We start from the raw sequence: 18341 nt of genomic DNA, 5'->3' as shown, positions 1-18341 counted from the left end.
AAATGAAATTGGCAACAGAACAGACAGCCACAGAGGATATAGGCACGGGTACAGGCCCACTTTATAGTCCACCAGTCAAGTTGACTTCTCTTCTCCATTCCAAATCGTTTGGTTTTTAATTTTTTTGGTGCTATCAAAAATCGATTAACAAAGCGCCATCAGAGTTGCGCCGCAAAAAGCCGCAAAAAGCCGCAAAACTTTAACGGCACATTTAAAAAGGCATTTCTTTCAAACGAATTCGCGTGCCAATCTCTGTGTGTGTTTGTATCTATGAGGTACATACTTGTGGGGAAGAAAGAAATAAGAGATAATTGGTATAAAATACCCGTTTATTGCTGTCACGAGTATCGATTCCTACATCAGGATGTGTCACGTGCAGATAGCAGTCAAACCATATCCCCACTGCAGTCTCTATAATTCTAACGTCCTTTTAAATTGGGGTGATTCAGGAAAAATATGTAATATTTCCCCTTGGATGAAGTAATACTATTGTTCAATTCCCGTGGCATAAAAATTCACACACTCATGGCGTAAGCAAACTTGAGCGACGAAAAACAATAGTTTAAACTTGGCTTCTGATCTCATAGGCTTTTGTTAGTCAGGGTTTTTGTATTGCTATAAAATGCAAGTACAGTGAATATTCGAAAAAAATGTGTAAATTAGACACATATAAAATCAGATTACTAAATAGCTACATATTATAAACTTTATTAACATTTAATTTGCCTACTGATCTTTGCATTTTTAGTGTTAAAATTGTAGCTAAAAAATTCTACAAATTGTTTTTAATTTACATTGGAAATTCCATGATATTTAGATTATTATTACTATGTTTCCAGTTTTATAAAAAAAAATATCAACGATTTTATAGTCAAATGAAATCATTTTGAATACACAATTTCCAACAAAAAATCCCTCAATTAGTAAAGCGCTCACAGCCAGTAAAAACAAAAATATGATTGATCCCCTCTGCATAGCAATCATTTATTTTGTCAAGCCTCTGACCTCATATGGCGGTTCTATTGCTCAACGTTATGGACTGTTGTGAAATGCCTGCATTTAAATTATTTCGCAATCTCGCAGACACACCCCAGCAACAGAAACAGGAAACTACACAAGAAAACTAATGCAATTTAATGTAAAGGTAAACTTATACTCCTCAAACTTTAGGCCCCCTTTGCCACCGGTTTCATCAAATGCCATGTTTACAAATTTCAGCATTTCCATTAGGCGAAAAACACACGCAGACGCATATAAATGTTTTATAACCGACTTCAGTGCGTCTGCTAATGTCTTGGGACTTTAAAATAGTCTTCATTACTCCATTGTCTATAATTAGAAACTGCTGACTCGGGAAGTAGGAGAAGAAACTCTAGAAAGACGAGACTATAATTAGGATGTGGTTGCCGGCAAAGGGGGGGGTTTTCATAGGGCTGGAGGGGTCTTGAGATTGACACGTTTCAACGCTGATACTCGAGAAGCTGATTGCCAATCGGAATTTGTTGATGGATTCAATTCGATTCGAAAGGGGGGAAACCGAATCGATTCGTAATGTAAATGTTTGTCTCGAATGGTGCGTTATCAGCTTCCAAATTTCATCGGAACAGCAACACAGACCCCCAAAACGTAAACACAGATTGACAGCCAAGCCAAGGGCGAAAATAAAATGGAACTAAATAAGACTCGAGTCCCAGACTTAGAGACAAACATGAGTTCAATAAAAATAAACTGGAATTAAGCATAAACCAATAAGACACGGGCACGACATTATAAGAAACGAAAGCCCCACTTTGCGTGTACTTACAGCTGTGCCTTGCGAATTAGTTGGAAAACTTAACATTTACATATGAAATGTAAGCCCTATTATTTTCTTTTAATAGTCCTATTTCCCGTTTGAAATAAGTTTTGAGTATTAAAAACTGGTTTCATTTTACACCTCTTGAAGTCGGGGTAAATTTGAGATTTAGTTCTAACTGTGTATTTACAAAAACTTAAAAGATATCGACAATTTAAAATTAAAAACATAAAATTGTTTTTGATTTAGATGAATCTAAATAATAAATATTAATACTACATGATTATTAAGTAAGGAAAATCCAATGTAGGGTACTCATGCATTACAATTATTTTTTTCCTAGAAAAATTCCATTTGGTAAAGATCATTGATCGAATTAGTTGGAAAACTAAACATTTACATATGAAATGTAAGCCCTATGATCCTTTTTTAATAGTGCTATTTCACGTTTGATATCAGTTTTGGGTATTAAAAACTGGTTTAATTTTAAACCTCTTGAAGTCTAAGTAAATTTTTTTTTTGAATTTTCAAAAACTTAAAATTGCTTTTGAATTTGTCAACTCTTAAGAACAAATATTAATATCAAGATTTTGCCATTAAAATTAAATGATTATTAAGAAAGAAAGAACAAATTTTGGTTACTCATGCATTACTACTATTTTTTTCCTATTAACATTCCATTTGTGAAAGATCATTGTGTTTTCCCGAAGATAAGACTTAGTCGCTTAGTTTGAGTTATAGATAATTTCACTGGAAAATTTCTCAAAATTGTGAAATGTTGTATTTTGCCAGCTGCTAATTTCGCGAGAGCCACTGTATCAGATTTTAGGCTTGAGTGTGTGTGAGAACGCAGTAAAACAAACTGGTCTCAAGTCTCGAAAATATGCGCTCAAGGTCGGTCAACGGATTTGCTTTTGTTGCTTTTTCAAAAGACAACAACAAAAACAAAAAAAGACAACAAAAGCAGCTGCAACTTAAAAAAGCAGTGCGAAAAAGACACAAGATCGCAAAAACTGAAATGCAACAAGCGCCGCCGCGAGAAAGAGAGGGCGAGACATAATTAGAGAGGGAGCCCGAAAATTCTGCCAGCGGAAGCGGCGGCGGCAAACGTAAATTAAAAGCAATTGTAGAAATTTCCTGAGTTGGCGAAAAATATTTATGAACACAGTAATGTTTGTTGTTGTCGCCACCCGCACAATTACACTAAACAAAAATGTAAATAAATGATCATTAAACATTAAGATTGAGTCTACCTTAAAATGATCTTAAATTTTTTTTGTGGGAATTAAACGTTGCTATGAATTTTTTAACTTAAAAGATTAAAACATTCTGTCTAAACTCAAAGTACGTTAAATTGGAAACGGCTTGGACGAAGATCGAAAAACTTTTTTATCTATAAAAATCTTTTAAGTCATTTTTTAAATACTTTATATCCAGAAAACTTTTATGTAATCTAATACTAAAGGTAATACAAAGGTAAAAATTACCCTTTTAGATTCAGATTTTAGGTGAATTTACCCAAAAGAAATTTCTATCGCACCTACTGATCACTAAAATTAAAAGTAAAACCGGGAACCCGTCAAAATTGCATTATTATTGCGACTTTAAAAAATATTTCTCATTTCTTTCAAAGAAACTAAATGAGAATCAGACGATCTTTTGTTTTTCCCAGTGCAATAGTGCTATTACACCCACACACAGACACGCGCGAAGCTGCGCCGTTATTTTCCAGTAAATATTTGAATTCCGCGAAGCGAATGGAAAGGCAGCCAAACAACTTTTGCGGTTATTAAGCATAGGATAATAAACACAGAAGAAGCAGAGCAACGGAAAAAAGGCACGCATGATCAATGGTGGAGGGGGGGATTGAGGGAAGGGGGACTATGGTGGGAAATCAGGGAGAGGAAGCGGGAGAGCAGAACCCATGCCATGTGCCAGCTAGCCGTCTCGCTCTAGCGCCCGCAACAAGTGCACGCAACAGCGGCTTAAAAAGCCAAAAGGAGCCACCAAAAACTATATAGAATCTGGGAAACCGAATAGGATTTATAATATATTCTAAGCTTTACTCACTTTATCCAGACACTTGAGCTCCTCGATGGGATAGACCACCTTTTGGCAACGCGCACAGGTTTTATTCATCTTGCCGCTTTTCTCCTCCTTTGTTTTTTACTTCTTCGAGTACGAGCGTACGGTTGTGTGTATGTATAAGCAATTTTATTTACACACCAGGATATTGGATATTATTATTGTTAGCTCTGTAATTTTCCACTTTTTTGGGGCGACACTTTTCCGCACTCCACGAAAAAACACACTCGGCTCAGTTTTGCATTTTCTTCTGGTGAGATCTGCTGGCGATTTCAAGAACCTGATCGGATCGGAATAGGAACTATGGGAATGTATTTGTTTTGTGTGCAGGTATGAGCCGAGAATTTGTTTCACACTATTCACAAAAACATCTAATAACTGGTTTGCTTGGTTGTTGTCGCTAGCGTTATATAAATAACTGATCGATCGATCGTAACTCTTTTTCTTTCGTTTTGTTTAAGCCAATTTACACTTTTTCCCTGCTGTATTTTGTATTAATTTTCAGCTGTCGCGACTGCGCTGCAGGTAAGAAAAGCGACGCGCGCAGAGGAAAGAAGAGGAAGAGCGACTGCCGTGGGCGTTTGTCTCGATTTAATCCCGTTATTCTTGATAAGACCGCCCAGAAATCGTAATCTACCGTTTGTGTTTTACTTTTTAAGGTGAATTTGATTGAGGCGCGACTCGAACGAAAAACGCGATAAAGCAACTTCGTTCCGTTCGATTAGAAAATGTATCCGCAAATCGACGCAACAAATAGATGTGGAGATGTGAGATGGATCGCACCACACACGGCTGTCGCACACTTTTCGAATCAAGTCAAAAATCTATCTCGAATTCGCCTGCGCGAGGCGAACTGAACGGTTTGCTGGCGGTTAGTCAAATCTGGAAATCTGCTCTCGGAGCACAAAAAACGTAAGAAAACGTAAGTGTCGGCAAAACGTAAGGCAACGTACGTTAAAAATAAAAAAGGGAGACAGCCTCAGCGTAAGTGTCAGTGAAAAAGGGAGATGGAAGATGCGAACGTAAGTGTCAACAAAACGTAAGGCAACGTAATTGTCAATAAAAGGGAGATGGAAGATACCGCGCCGGACAAATCGAAAAATACCATTTATCCGTCAAAAATATACTAAAATATACGGCGCATCAATCGGTAACATCGATATTTGGCACGCCATGTCTTCCATCTCTAGCGGTGCTTACGTCGACCGCAGCCGACTGAGCGGAGTGACCATCGGTGGATAGCGAAATATTTCCGGATTTCTCTTTACTTCCCTTCTTGGCCGCATTGGCGCCACATTTTTTAGTTCGAAATATTAGGGTGGAACTTATTTTTAGCTGAATGGAGCCGCGGCGTAAGGTTGCACAGTAATTACTTAAATATTTGTAGATGGAAAAACATTCGTAGTCTTCAAAATGAATACATCTACAGTTTTGTAAAGAAAAATTCAAGTAAGTTTATATCACTTTTAAGTGTAAAAATTCTCTATTTATTTGTATAAAATGATATATTAATCATTTGTCTCATTATTAATATTAAAGATACGTTAATTCGTAAAAAATAGACAAACTTAACGGTTTTCCTGTCCGCCAACGCAATTACGAGCAAAAAGCTATCGTCTGCGATAGACCGATACACCGATTTCTCCGGACCGGCTGTCGCACAGGGTGCCCGCGGCCACTCACCCACCACCCCCGAATCCTTGGAGTTTTTACTATCGAATTTTCGGTGTGTGTCCATTTCCTGCAGCTCCCAGGACGTAGGATTAAAATCTAGCCAAAAACCCATGAAAATCAGTGCAAATCGATGGCCAAATACATGGAGAGCAGAGTGGAAAACGAAATCAATGTGTAAATAGCAGGCAACAGAGTCGAATCAGATTTTTTCGCTCTGCCAAAACCGCGAGTGTGTCACCCATTTCTTTGTGCTTCACTTTTTTTCTTCCTGCCAATCAGACAAAGAAAGTTATGAAAGTTGTGCAACTTTAATGGGTAAACCTTAAGCAACGAATAACGGTTAAGGGCAAATAGATAATTTACCGCTGCATAATGAGAGGCGTAGTAGTAGCTGCATCCCTTTCCCACCCCTTACAACGCCCTAAAGTAGGCAAAGTGGAAGTAAACACGCACACAAATGCCACCGTTGGAAAATCGATAATCCGTGACGTGTGTGAGTGAGACGAGTGCCGGTGTGTTCTATCGACCGACTGGCACAATAACAACAACAACAACAAGCTGGCTGGAAGGAGTGCGCAGGTGCGAGCGAGACAGCAGACGCGAACAGCAGGACAAGTGTAAACAAAGCACAAAAAGCTGTAAAAAGGAAAACAACGAAGCAAAGGATATATCAGAAATTATAAATAGCATTAACCCCCCTATAAAGCACAATCATTATTCGCAACATTATACGCGGCCAAAGGAATTACTACACGAATGCCAATCAGCTTTTTCTGAGCAAAATGCAGACGCTGCGCAAGAAAACGAGTCCTTGTAAATGTAAGTTTTCTTAAGATTATTATAATGATGGTCCATTAAGGGCAATGATCTAGTAGTGTTTATAATTTTAGGATGTGTTACATATTTTGTAAAACAAATCTACTCTTTTAATCTTGTGTTTTCTAATGTCTTCAAATATTAACCTAGCCTGTTTATAGTTATAACAGAAAGAAGAAAACAGAAACGTAATCATTTTAAATTTCGATTAACAAAAACCCAAAACCCATCGATCTTTCATTCCATCCCTAAGCCGTGTTATCGATAGGCGACTCGGACAGCATCTGTCAATCGAAATAGCAGCTGCTGCGCCGGCGTCGCAGTTGTCGGCAGGTGTTGTTGCAGTTTTCCCAAAAAAACAAAAATCAGAACAACAATGGCATGTCCGAGAGAGATCCCCATTTTCTGTACTTAGTTTTTCGCCATGAAAAGCACTAAATAATAGATTGAAATCTGTGTACACTCGCGAGTGCCCCGATGTGTGTGTGTTTTTTGTTTGTTATTTGATTTGATTGAACAAACTGCGACAGTCCAGTCAAAAGAGAGAGAGAGAGAGAGCGTGAAGAGAGCATCGTGTTCATGCTCATTCGTATTTATTCATTCCATGATCGCGGATCTCGCAAGAATTTAATTAAATCTATAGCGTCGCGAAAAATCGTTGTGGAAAAATCATTGTGTTTGTCTTTTGTCCTCCATTGTGTGCTCTTCTTCTCCTACCAAACCAACCCACCCACCCACCTCCAGCTCATCCCAATGGAAATGTCAACACAAATACACACGAAATAGAGGCCAGAGGAATGCGACAGTGATTTTGTTGACACTCCAGCGAGCAGAGTTCCAGAATTCCAGTCTTCCACACACTTCCCCGGCCAGCGGTTTCCCAATGAGCTGCAGCTGCTCCCACTGGTGAAACATGGTCAAATCCCTGGTGGCCAAGTTGTCCACAGCCTCCTCGAATCTCTCGTTGGCCAGCACTTTTGGCGGCGGCAGCGGCGCCGCAGAGGAAACGAATTACGCAAAACGTTAGCGAAAACAAACTAAGCAAATACACAAATCACAAACAAACACAGTGGTCCCTGCACAGAGAGAAACTCCGAAAACTAGTATCATAACTAAGACTTAAAAACCAGTAATTACAAGATCAAAGTGATTAATATTTTTTTATTTGTATCAGCAAGAAAATTTAACTTGGTGTTCCCTAAAAGAACAGCGTTCTAATCATTATGAAAGAGTTGACATCATTAAAATATTTAATCTGAAAGTTCTTCAATTTTAATAGTTTTCATATTGATAAGACGAAGCTATAAATATATAGATAGAAAGAATAGATTCTTCAATTACTATTTTACAATAACTATGACGGAATTTACATAATTAACATACTATAATACAATAATAGTTTTAAATAAAAATCGTATGGTTTTTATAAATCATTAAACAAGAATTGATGGGAACAAAGCCATTTTTTAAAATAAAATTTACCGTTTACAATCAAAATTTCTAACCATTATGATAAAGAATTTCAAGTATTCAAAAGAAAAGAAACATTTGATATGACGTAGTAATTAATATTTTGATAGTTCCCAGGGGATCAATAAAACTTAAGATTGTTCCCTAATGACGAAAGGAATGCATCCCATTCTTTTCTTTATACAACTATGCTAACTTTTTTAAAGAATGATTTAATTATTCACGAAACTTTAAAATTTTTTCTTAAAATATGCTTTGTGATTCAAAATTCTATACCTACAATATTGTGCAAAACACTTTCGTTTGCATGAGTGAAGCTTAACTTAAAATAAAAGTCTTTTTAAATGTTAGATGAAACGCTCAGCCAAGCACATAATTACTAATATGAGTTTGAAAAATTAGTCATTTTACATATCTGGTTTCGCTCCATTAAAACCACATTGGAGAATATTAAAAAAACAATTCAAAAATTTTGTATCTTTTTAATGTTTTGATACAAGATTCATTGATTAATTTCAATGATTCCAAATTTTAGTCTTATCTATCTTAAAAAGGTTTGCTCTTGATCGTAACAATAAAATATTTAGTTAAAGAAAGCAGTTTCTATGATTTTTAGTTTTATATAATTTACAAAAGTTTCACTGAAAAAACCCAAACCTTTTTAAAGGTGGGTTCTACTAGGTTAATGTAGCCACACCCCGAAATCCCAAGGCTTCCAAAACTGGCGAGTGACCACTGAATTGTGCATAACATTTTCGCCAAACAAAAATGAACCGAATACACACCCTAGCTAAAACAAAGACTTATTCTGGCATTCGATTTTCCACTGCTTTTTTTCAGATCGCAATGATCCGGGACGCTTTTTCGGCGATGGCGTTCAGTTCAAGGCAAAGCTCATCGGCATTCTGGAGGTGGGCGAGGCCCGTGGCGATCGGATGTGCCAGGAGGCGCTGCAGGATCTCAAGATGGCCATCCGGGCGGCTGGGGAGCACAAGCAGCGGATAACAATCCATGTGACCATCGACGGGCTGCGCCTGAGGGATGAGAAGACGGGCGACTCGCTGTACCATCATCCGGTGCACAAGATATCCTTCATTGCGCAGGATATGACGGACTCGAGGGCCTTTGGCTATATCTTCGGATCGCCGGACAGTGGCCATCGGTTCTTCGGCATCAAGACGGACAAGGCGGCCAGCCAGGTGGTGCTGGCCATGCGCGATCTCTTCCAGGTGGTCTTCGAGCTGAAGAAGAAGGAGATCGAGATGGCGCGCCAGCAGATCCAGGGCAAATCCCTGCACGACCACGCCAGCCAGCTGGCCTCCCTGTCGTCGCTGAAGTCCGCCGGTCTGGGCGGGATGGGTCTGGGTCATTCGGATTTGGCTAGCGGAGGCATCTCCTCCAGCCATGCCCTCACCCTGCTGGGCAGTAGTCTAGGCACCTCGAACGGAACGAGCAGGTTGGGTGTGAATCTAGACGTGGCCAAGGCATCGGGTTCGGCGGCCAAAGAGGTAAGTACTTGGTATTCGGTAATTGAATACCAGTGTTAATGAACCCCTTACTCTTACAGATCTCTCCCGAATCCGTGGCCGATCTGGTGGACCTTGAGCAGGAGCTTACCTCACTGCAGCGGGGAATCAGTCAGATGGAACGGATCACGCCCAATGAACCCACCACTATGACCTCCAGTGGTGGTGGCGGCAGTGGTGCTGCTGGCCATCCCTCTTTGGCCAAGTCCGCCAGCGAGGATGATCCATTCGGAGACTCGTTCATCTATGTGCCCTCCTACAGCATCCTGCCACCGCCACCAGATTCGGGACGCAACAGGCACAAACCGCTGCCCAACAAAAATGCCGAGACGGTGGCCAGTCTGGATGCCATGCTTTCGCCGCCTCCTGGTGCTAGTAGCTCGCAGTCTCCGGCAACAGCAGGATTTCAGGCTGCGGATAACGACGATGACAACTGGCTGCAGGAACTGGACCAACAGAACGATGTCTTCGATACTACCAAAGTGGTGGCCAGCAGTGGATTGGGTTCGGTTTTGGCAATGGCTCCGTTGGCCTCCAGCGAATCCACTGCCACGCCCACACAACAACTCACGGAAGTCGCTACAGGATCAGGACCACTGGCTGATTTGGATATTGGTTTGGGCTCGACATCTGGAAATGAGGATCTGGCCTCGGCCATCTTGTCTTTGGGTGAGTTGAAAAGAGTTTCGTTCCTCCGCCTTCTCCTCATCATTAAAGTTTTCACATCTTGTGTGGAATTCTGTCGCTTTGTCATCTCCATTAAAGCGATGAAAGAGCTGTCTGTGATCGTCTGGGGAGTGGTCAGTGGTCAGGGGAACGAGATGTGTCCGCGCGCCAAGGGAACAACAATTGGGAGAGTTCTTGGGTCAAATTAATTGAACTGAATGGAATCTTTTGGTTGTGAACTATTTGCAGATTCTTTTAAAAAGTATTATCCAATTTCTATTTATTATTATGCCATCAAAAGAACTTGTTTATTTGTTTTTAAGAATGTTTTAAACATTTTATTCATCAGTTCAATCAAATATGTCTATCTTACTTTTAAATCAGTGTTTTAAAAACCCTTTAGGGTTTCAATTTCCCAGACAGCTCTTTCTATTGCAGTTATTTTGGGTTTATTTCCTTATTTTTTACTTGTATATCGTGCCTTTGGTTTTTCTTAGTTTAGTGCTCTTCCTTTTTCGAATCCTTAACCCACTCACAACTTATTAACTACATTACCCTCTGAATAGGGATTTTCCTTTGTGGTTTTAATACCTTCGGAACAAACCGAAGATCTAAACATTCTAGTATTTCTTCTGAGCTCTTTGAGTTTTACTCTTGTTTTTGATTTTGTGCCAATTTGGAATTCGGTGCCTCCACTTGGAGCTGCACTCTTGCCCCGTTTTCTCTGTCGTTTTTCCTTATTCCTTCTGTTCCATTGTGCAGATGCGTTCACGGATCTGGATCCGCTGGGCACGGGACGCACCAGGCCGTATGTCGATAAGAAATACTTCTTCCAAGAGCTAAAAAATCCGCCGAAGAAGCTGCTCAAGGAGCTCAGCTCCGGCAGCCCGGCGGGTCTTGGCTTGGGTCTCTCCCTGGGCCAATCGGATGGCCTCTTTCCGGAGGAAAGCACCACCATCTCCACAACCACCACAGCTACTAACATCACCGCAGGTACTAACCAACCACAACCCGAAAACCATTTCCGCACAGAGAAAAAATTTCGGTTGCTTTCTTAATTTACCATTATTGGATTAATAGAAAATTTTTTTATACATATAATGAACATTATTTGGTTGATACTTAAATAGTTAGAAATGTATTAAATCTCTTAAAGTTGCTTTTACATCTCACTTTAAAAAAGGCATCAGTCAAAATGATTTTCATGAAGATTTTTTCTAAAAGCAAGAGAAATGTTTCAAATATTTATAATAAATGTAAGGGATGGTTAGTAAGTTTTATAGTTTTTTCACGCGATTTATCATAGTTTTCATAACATTTTCGTAACATTTCATCACCTACTTTTTGACATCAAAATTATGGCTTTAAATTATGAATACTTTAGAAAACGTTTATTATTTCAATTTTAACAAAAAAGAATGCCAAGTTGATTATATAATTTTCGTTGATATTTTTTCTCTGTGCACTTAGAAATCGCATTGAGTAAGCAGCTCTCTAAAGTTTGCACTTGCACCGCAGGAAATCCGCTCCAGAACTCGGCTAACACACTAACCACCACCACCGCTAGCACCGCCGCCAGTCTGGGCCAGCTACTGTCCACGGTTGCTCCCAGTCCAGATTCCCTGCCCGTTAACATACCCACATCCACATCCATTTCCCACTCGATCACCCCGAGCGCTGAGCTGAAACTGTTGCTTGGCCATGTCACTAATCCGCCTAATCCCACCGGCCACTATTATACCACAGAACCGCCCACGCTGTCCTCGCTGGAGGATCCCCATCCGCCGGCGGACCCTGTACTGCTGCCCAGGGATACGGATCCGTTCTCGCCCACGCGCAAAAAGAGCGATCCAGATCCGTTTCAAGAGGGCGATCTCTTTGCCAAATTGGATGCCTTCGAGTTCGAGGCTCCGCCGGCGGTTCCAGCTCCCTCGATCCCAAATTTGGTGGCGGAATCAAAAGCGAATGTATTCAATGGACCACTGCAGGTGCAATTGCCACCGGAGAAGGAATTGCAGCTTCAACAGCCTCCGAGTTCGGTAAGGAATCGTCCCACGGCCTCTGTTTCTGCGCTGCCAAGTGGCGGAGGAGCCCTGGATGTGATCTCCAGTATAAGCAACAAGAAGATGCCCCATCTCTTTGGCCAGGCCAGATCATTTGGCAAGTCAGGTTCGGATATTGGGTCTAGTGTCAATATGCGACGTTTGCAGGAGAGTGATTCGCTCAGTGAAACAGAGGCTGCACCCGAGCCACCGCCACGTCCAGATTCGACTCCATACTCGGAACCGCCGCCGCTGCCGCCCAAAAAGCAGTTCAGCGACCTGGTCATCCGACCGTCATCTACAAATCCCACTCCACCGCCAACAGCTGGAAGGTATGAGTACTTGAACAGTAGTGTAACGGCGAGGAGGACCATGTCATCTGTTGATGCACCACCCATTCCATTGCCATCGCGTCGCGTGGGTCGCTCTGATGGCTGTTTTCCGGGACCGGGAAGGCCAAGGAAACCAGGACACACCGAGGATGACTATCTGGCACCGCTGGGAGCTCCACCCCCACTGCTGCCGCCTCCCAGTCAGGGATCTTCGGCTCGGGCGAGACCACAACGGCAGGGTTCGCTGGGCAGACCACAGGATATCTACGAGAACAAGGCGGAGATTCTACAGGCCCAAGCTCAGGCGCAGGCTCAAGCCCAAGCGCAGGAAGTATCATCCACTACCCTGGCACCCGACATCACCCTAACCCAACTGTTGACCCTGGGCATGGATGACTTGGCTGTTAAACTAAACGTTCCGGCCAGCAAGCTGAGCACCATGACCCTAGTTCAGTTGACCTCCTATCTCTCCGAGTATTTGTCCAGCGAAAAGAGTCAAGTTCACAGTCAGGAGAGGAGACATTCTCCAGCCAATCCAGCTCCAGCCCCAGCATCCACGGCGGCCGTGTTTAAGGTGAACTTCGATCAGCAGACGTCCTTTGTGGCCAAGTTCGATGACACCTTCGGCGAGGATGAACTGGTGATGCCTTCGGGCTCCTTGGATTCCACCTTTGTGGCCAACTTTGCCAACTTCAATGAGGCTCCCACTCCGGTGCCCATATCAGCTGTGTCGCCAGTGGTTGCCACAGTGCCATCAGCGGATCGGTACGCCGTTTTTCGCGAGATCATCGATCAGGAGCTGCAGCAGCAACAGCAGGAAACGGATCTTATGGGCGACTTGACTCCTCCGCCAGTAGATGAGACGCTGGCCAAGGAAATCCCAGAGGGCTTGGAGCTGAACAATGCTGGTGCAGAGCTACCAATTGATGCCTTGGAGGTCAAGCCTGCGCCCAAGATCGACACTAAGATCACCGAGGTGGTGGCCCAGGCCAAGGATCGTTATGCAGCTCTAAGAGATATTATCCTGGTGGAGAATCTTTTCGATAAACCAGCGATTGCAACCGCAACGCAGCCGGAGAAGGAAAAGGATCTGTTGCAGGACTTTCCCGAGTTTAGCGATGAGTTTAACGAAGACCATGATCTCCGCCAGATAATGGATCATCAGGACGTGCCAACGCATTCCAGGGATCGCCATGGCTTGGTCGACAGCAGAGGCTTCCCAACCGAGCCTTCATCATCCGCTTTGACGGTGGGCGATGATGACGAGGATGAAGACGCCGATGCAGGTGGTGAGAGCAGTCTGGATAGCAATGAAAAGGATGCGGAACCAGTCAGCGGGCAGGATCAGTACGAAAAGCTCTCCACTTCTACACAGCAACTGGATGCCGCTGCTCCGGTTCTGGAGGATGTGCAGCAGCAATCTCTGCCACCCAAGCAGGATCAGAAATTCCTCTCCGTACTCACAGCACCCGGTGGAGGAACCAAAGATGACATCGAGATCGATGAGCTCATGCATAGGGCCATTTCGAATCTTTCCCTGGACTCAAGGGATCGAATTTCGCCGGTCACTTCTTCGGCAGCACCATCAAGAGGAGCTCCTGGCTTACATACGCCCTCGCAATTCAATGATGTCAGCACTTCGCCCATTCCACTCCAGAAACCAGTGATGGGCCCATCGCCAGTGCCCTCACAGCTGTCGGCTGTCTCCCAACTCATCGATACGGCAACCAAACAGATGATGGGTGACAAGGAGCGGGAGAAGCAATCCTGGGCCACGTTCGATTCTCCGAAGGCAAAGGGCAAGGCCAGGTTGACGCTTCCGCCACCGCCACCTCCTGCCTCCAACACTTCGCAGCCGGATACAGTGGAATCGCCTTGCAGTTCAGATCCCCGGGATGATGGATGGTCGAAGCAACAGCGTCGCTGGGCCAAGAAGGAACGCCAGCAGACATCCTCATCCTCCCGAGATCTGAGTCCCTGGGATGATGAGACACCAGAGTATCTGAAGCGTCGACAGTTGGCCGCCGCCCAAATGGCACATCCTCACCAGCCGCAAATGCCACCACAGCCACAGCATACAGATCGGCATGGCTACTATATGCGACACGCCAGGAGGATGAACTCTTGTGACGAGGACTACGAGTAAGAAAAGGAATAAGGATTAAGTTTTGGCATGTCATTCATGTATTTATTATTTTAGCTACGATGCGGAGTTCATGGCTCGCCGGGATCAGCAGCAGCAGCAACAGCAGCAGCGGAAGTTCAAACACGGTCTCTCCCGCAGTCGGGATAATTTCGATCTGGGTGAGCTCTATCTTAATTCGATTTCCCAACACTTCGCTTATGTTATACCATTCCTTTCGTATCCTTACAGAATCCCCAAGCTGGTACCATCATCCGGCGCATCACACCTGGTCGCCGCAGGAGATCGAACAGGCACGGGCCAGATCCTTTGAGCGTGCAGCCTACGAGCGATCCAGCTATGGGCCACCACCGCCCATCTACGACAAACGTGGCCAACTGAGGAATAAATATCGCGGCGATCACAGGGATAGGGATAGAGATCGCGAGAGGGAGTACCGAGACTACGCTCGTCCCAGCTACGATTTCGACTATGAGAATGTCTACGAGGAGCGTGGAGGACGTTCGCCAATGGCCTATAAGCCAGGAAGGGGTGGAGGTGATTATTTGTACGATAGAGAAAGGGACAGAGATCGGGAGCGTGAACGTAAATCCTTCGATCGTGAGAGTCTGGAATCTTACGAGAGTGCCACACGGCGTCGGCGCAGTTTCGGCAGCGGAAACGATGTCTATGGCAGCCTAGACAGTCGCGATGACTACCGTGGCGAAAGGGAGCGAGATCGTGAACGTGATCGCGAGCAGATGAAGACCCGTTCTCTAAGGAAGCCCACAACCACATCGGGAAAGCTGAGGATCAGTGGCGACATAGACTACGAGCAAGACTCGGAGCAGGACTTCCAGCAGCGATCGGGTGTGCGCAGTCTGCAGCGTCCCAGTCAACTAGGTGGTGATGTGGTGTTGCCGTCCAATGCGGTGGTGGGTCCACAGCGATTGCGTAAAAGCAGCGGCTCCAGTCCCTGGGATGGCGAGGGTATGTGCTTTGAATTTGCAAACCAAAATGTTACTTATAAATTATATATACATTGCAGAGCCCGCCTTGCCAGGCCAGAAATCTTGGAAGCGTCCAGCTAGTGCCGCTGAAACCGAAAGACGTCTGGCGGAGAGTCGAAGGGCGGCAGCCTTGGGTCAAACTCCCTCGGATGGCGAAAAAGAACGAAGGTCAGTAGGGTATTCTTCAAAATAAACAATACGTACATTAATAATCAAACCCCAACTCCTCCCGCAGATTCCGCAAGAAGACCCGCGCCCGCAGTGCCAAGGATTTAGCCACAGTGGGTGCTCCCAGCGCAGGCACATCCGCACCCTCCAGATCAGGCTATGGGCGTGGCATTCGGGACAATTACGACTACATGTGTCCTGGCCAGCGTAACGATGACGACGATGATGATGATGAGGACTATGTGGATGATGAACCGCCAACAGATGAGGATAAATTCGAGAGATTGAACCGGCGCCGCCATGAGATGCACCAGCGCATGTTGGAGTCCGAACGGCGGCAGATGGAGCGCCATCAGCCTCCATCGCTGGCGAAGCTTCCTGGCCAGAATCGCACCCGTGGCGTGGTGGTAAACAGTGATTATGGCTTCGTGGACAGCTATGAGCAGACTCCAACGCCCACGCCACGTTCGAATGCCAGCAGCACCGGACCCGGTGGCCTGATGATGAGTGGCGGTGAATCCTCCGCTGGCGTAACCAGTTCCAAGTTTAATTTCGACGATGGATTCGAGTCGGATTTCAATCAGAGCTCACCGCCGCCGGCGCCAGCAGGAACCGCGTCCAGTTGCAATTCTACGCCTGCGGGCCCAGTTTCCGCGAATGCCAACAACGGTGGATCGAAGAGCCTGTTCCGCTTCTCCAATGATTTCTCGGATCGCGAGAAACGGGAGCAGTTCGAGATGGACACACCACCGACCTCAACGCCACCAATTACCCAGAAACTGCGATTCGATGATAATGTTAAGGTCTCCCAGTTCGATGATGCTGCCTTTGAAGATGATTTCGCTAAGGCATCATTTGATTTCGAAAAGGAACAAGCGGGACCTGGACCGCAAGGAGCTGGAGGTTCGGGTGCTATGAGCAGGAAACAGAATATGCGAACCAGCAAGCTGCAGCAACGGCAAGAGCTAATCAAGAAATCCGAGTCGGTGAACATATTTGCCAAAAAGCAGGAGGACCCCTTTGAGGACGACGAGTTCTTCAAATCACCGGAACAGGAGCAGGCGACGGATCAGCACAACGACGATGCGGAGACCGGCAAGTTCCAGTGGAGCGAAGACGCGAACTTTGCCAAGTTCGATGAAAATATGTGATTTGACCAACTCTTTGCCAAGGCATCGGGGCAGCGACCGGAGCCGGATATCGACGGCCACAACTATGCGGAGATCGATGTGGTCAACGACACGGACTTCTCCTTCCTGACCAATCTCAACCATTACTACCAGCAGCAGCGACTGCAGAGCCTGCGACAGAGCTTGAACCGCCATGTGTACAGCAACCTGCCAGCAGTCCAGCAGCAGTCTCAGGAGCAGGTGAATCAACAGCCGATGACCAAATCCATCTCCACATCCACAAGTCCCTGGCATGCGCCGAAGGCCAAGGCCAAGCCACTGCAGCAGCTGCTGAGGAAGCCAAAGAAGTGGAAGCTCAAGCGCACCCTAGATGACTTTCTCAAGTGTCTGATCATTGCCTCCTCGGAGCATGTGTACGATTACGATGTGCTGTGGTAGGATCTGGAGGATTGGGAGAATGAGGAGCAGTCCAAGGGTCCGTCTGGATGAGAGAGAGGGAAAGGGAATCCATACGATATATAATTCGCCACATATATCTAGTCAACTCAATCGCCATTTAAACTTGCAATATCGTAACACTCCCTGGAGGACTTGTACTCCCAGCTCTGCCCAATCCAAAAGAGATCAGATCCTGTTTCCAAACCAGATTGTATATATAGATATATCCACAGGGAGATACCAACCAAGCCATAGAGAAAATATAAACGAGAACAAGCGTTTGTTAAAGCTACTCCTTCACACTCGACAGATAATGAAATACTCACTCCCCGAATCATCAATCGATCTGCAATCGATCAAACTAACGAAAGCAACTAATTAATTGCCTATGCTAGATGTCGTCTAACCCATATAACGATTTATCCAAAGTGCAACCATTGTGCTAGCATACAATACTACATATATATTCCTAGGATACGTTTATGTTTATGCCTACTACGAGCATCATTTTATGATTGATTACATAGTTAACTAACGACTAATTAGTTTAATTCCACGGCAATGTCGCATCAAAATGTTTTATAATTTAACTACTTATATACAAAAATATATATAAATATATATATTTATACGTAACTGAACGATCAACCGAAACTGAACGATCAAGTAACTCCCAAGCAGCTAAATAATAATATACGATAATTATACATACAAGCATATTCTTATATGTAATGCAATTATACGAGTACGATAGTTATTGTCAAGACGCTCTGTGTAGGAGATGTTTAAATTGGTTTTTGTCTCATCATTTTGTTCTATCAAATTAAACTGTGAGAAGCATAATGAGAAGGGTATTATTTATTGGGGGATGTGGATTTTTGGAAAGTTATGGTTTTTGTATGGGTATTTCAAATATCTAGTTTAAAAATAGAATTTCAAAACTATTGATTATTTGAATGTGAGTGAGGTACACATAACCATATCGGAACGTATGCAAATTTGTTGCTGCTGTGCCAAACCTGCCATTTAGGCCTCTTTTGGAGCCAAGTGCGTGACAATTTGGAGCG

At 44.0% G+C, this 18341-nt stretch overlaps 2 protein-coding genes across 11 annotated transcripts in view; one reads left to right on the top strand and one right to left on the bottom strand.

The window, feature by feature from the left end:
• Positions 1 to 4756, bottom strand: part of LOC119552766 (LIM and SH3 domain protein Lasp) — a 33038-nt gene extending 28282 nt beyond the window's left edge. For 2 of the 4 annotated variants that reach the window (XM_037862573.1, XM_037862574.1), the window contains exon 1: positions 3866 to 4753. In XM_037862573.1, the coding sequence (XP_037718501.1) occupies positions 3866 to 3934 (69 nt within the window). In that variant the 5' untranslated portion in view covers positions 3935 to 4753. Of the gene's footprint in view, positions 1 to 3865 lie in introns of all 4 variants that reach the window. The other 2 variants (XM_037862571.1, XM_037862572.1) reach the window with 2 other exon arrangements.
• Positions 4757 to 5575: 819 nt separating this feature from the next.
• On the top strand, positions 5576 to 18107 carry LOC119555670 (protein disabled). 7 transcript variants are annotated; one of them, XM_037867279.1, is made up of 9 exons: positions 5576 to 6373; positions 8681 to 9348; positions 9408 to 10035; positions 10795 to 11025; positions 11551 to 14548; positions 14607 to 14710; positions 14781 to 15518; positions 15577 to 15706; positions 15774 to 18107. In XM_037867279.1, the coding sequence occupies exons 1-9, from the start codon at positions 6337 to 6339 to the stop codon at positions 16855 to 16857; spliced, it is 6618 nt and encodes a 2205-aa protein (XP_037723207.1). In that variant the 5' UTR covers positions 5576 to 6336; the 3' UTR covers positions 16858 to 18107. The 7 variants fall into 7 exon arrangements, with proteins under 7 accessions (XP_037723207.1, XP_037723211.1, XP_037723206.1 ...); XM_037867278.1 differs by lacking the exon at positions 5576 to 6373 and adding an exon at positions 6725 to 7392; XM_037867277.1 differs by lacking the exon at positions 5576 to 6373 and adding an exon at positions 6725 to 7392 and having other exon boundaries at positions 11503 to 14548.
• The last annotated feature ends 234 nt before the right edge of the window (positions 18108 to 18341 follow it).

The sequence above is a fragment of the Drosophila subpulchrella genome, chromosome 3L (assembly GCF_014743375.2).
Source record: "Drosophila subpulchrella strain 33 F10 #4 breed RU33 chromosome 3L, RU_Dsub_v1.1 Primary Assembly, whole genome shotgun sequence".
NCBI lineage: Eukaryota > Metazoa > Arthropoda > Insecta > Diptera > Drosophilidae > Drosophila > Drosophila subpulchrella.
The sequence above is the reverse complement of the archived record's forward strand: the minus strand, read 5'-3'. Positions and strand labels throughout refer to the sequence as shown.

Coding starts and splice junctions, on each gene's coding strand:
- LOC119555670 (XM_037867277.1), top strand. CDS start 7,284: ATGGTCAAATCCCTGGTGGCCAAGTTGTCCACAGCCTCCTCGAATCTC. Junction 14,549..14,606: donor TCTTGTGACGAGGACTACGA/GTAAGAAAAGGA, acceptor TTATTATTTTAG/CTACGATGCGGAGTTCATGG. Junction 14,711..14,780: donor TCGGGATAATTTCGATCTGG/GTGAGCTCTATC, acceptor GTATCCTTACAG/AATCCCCAAGCTGGTACCAT.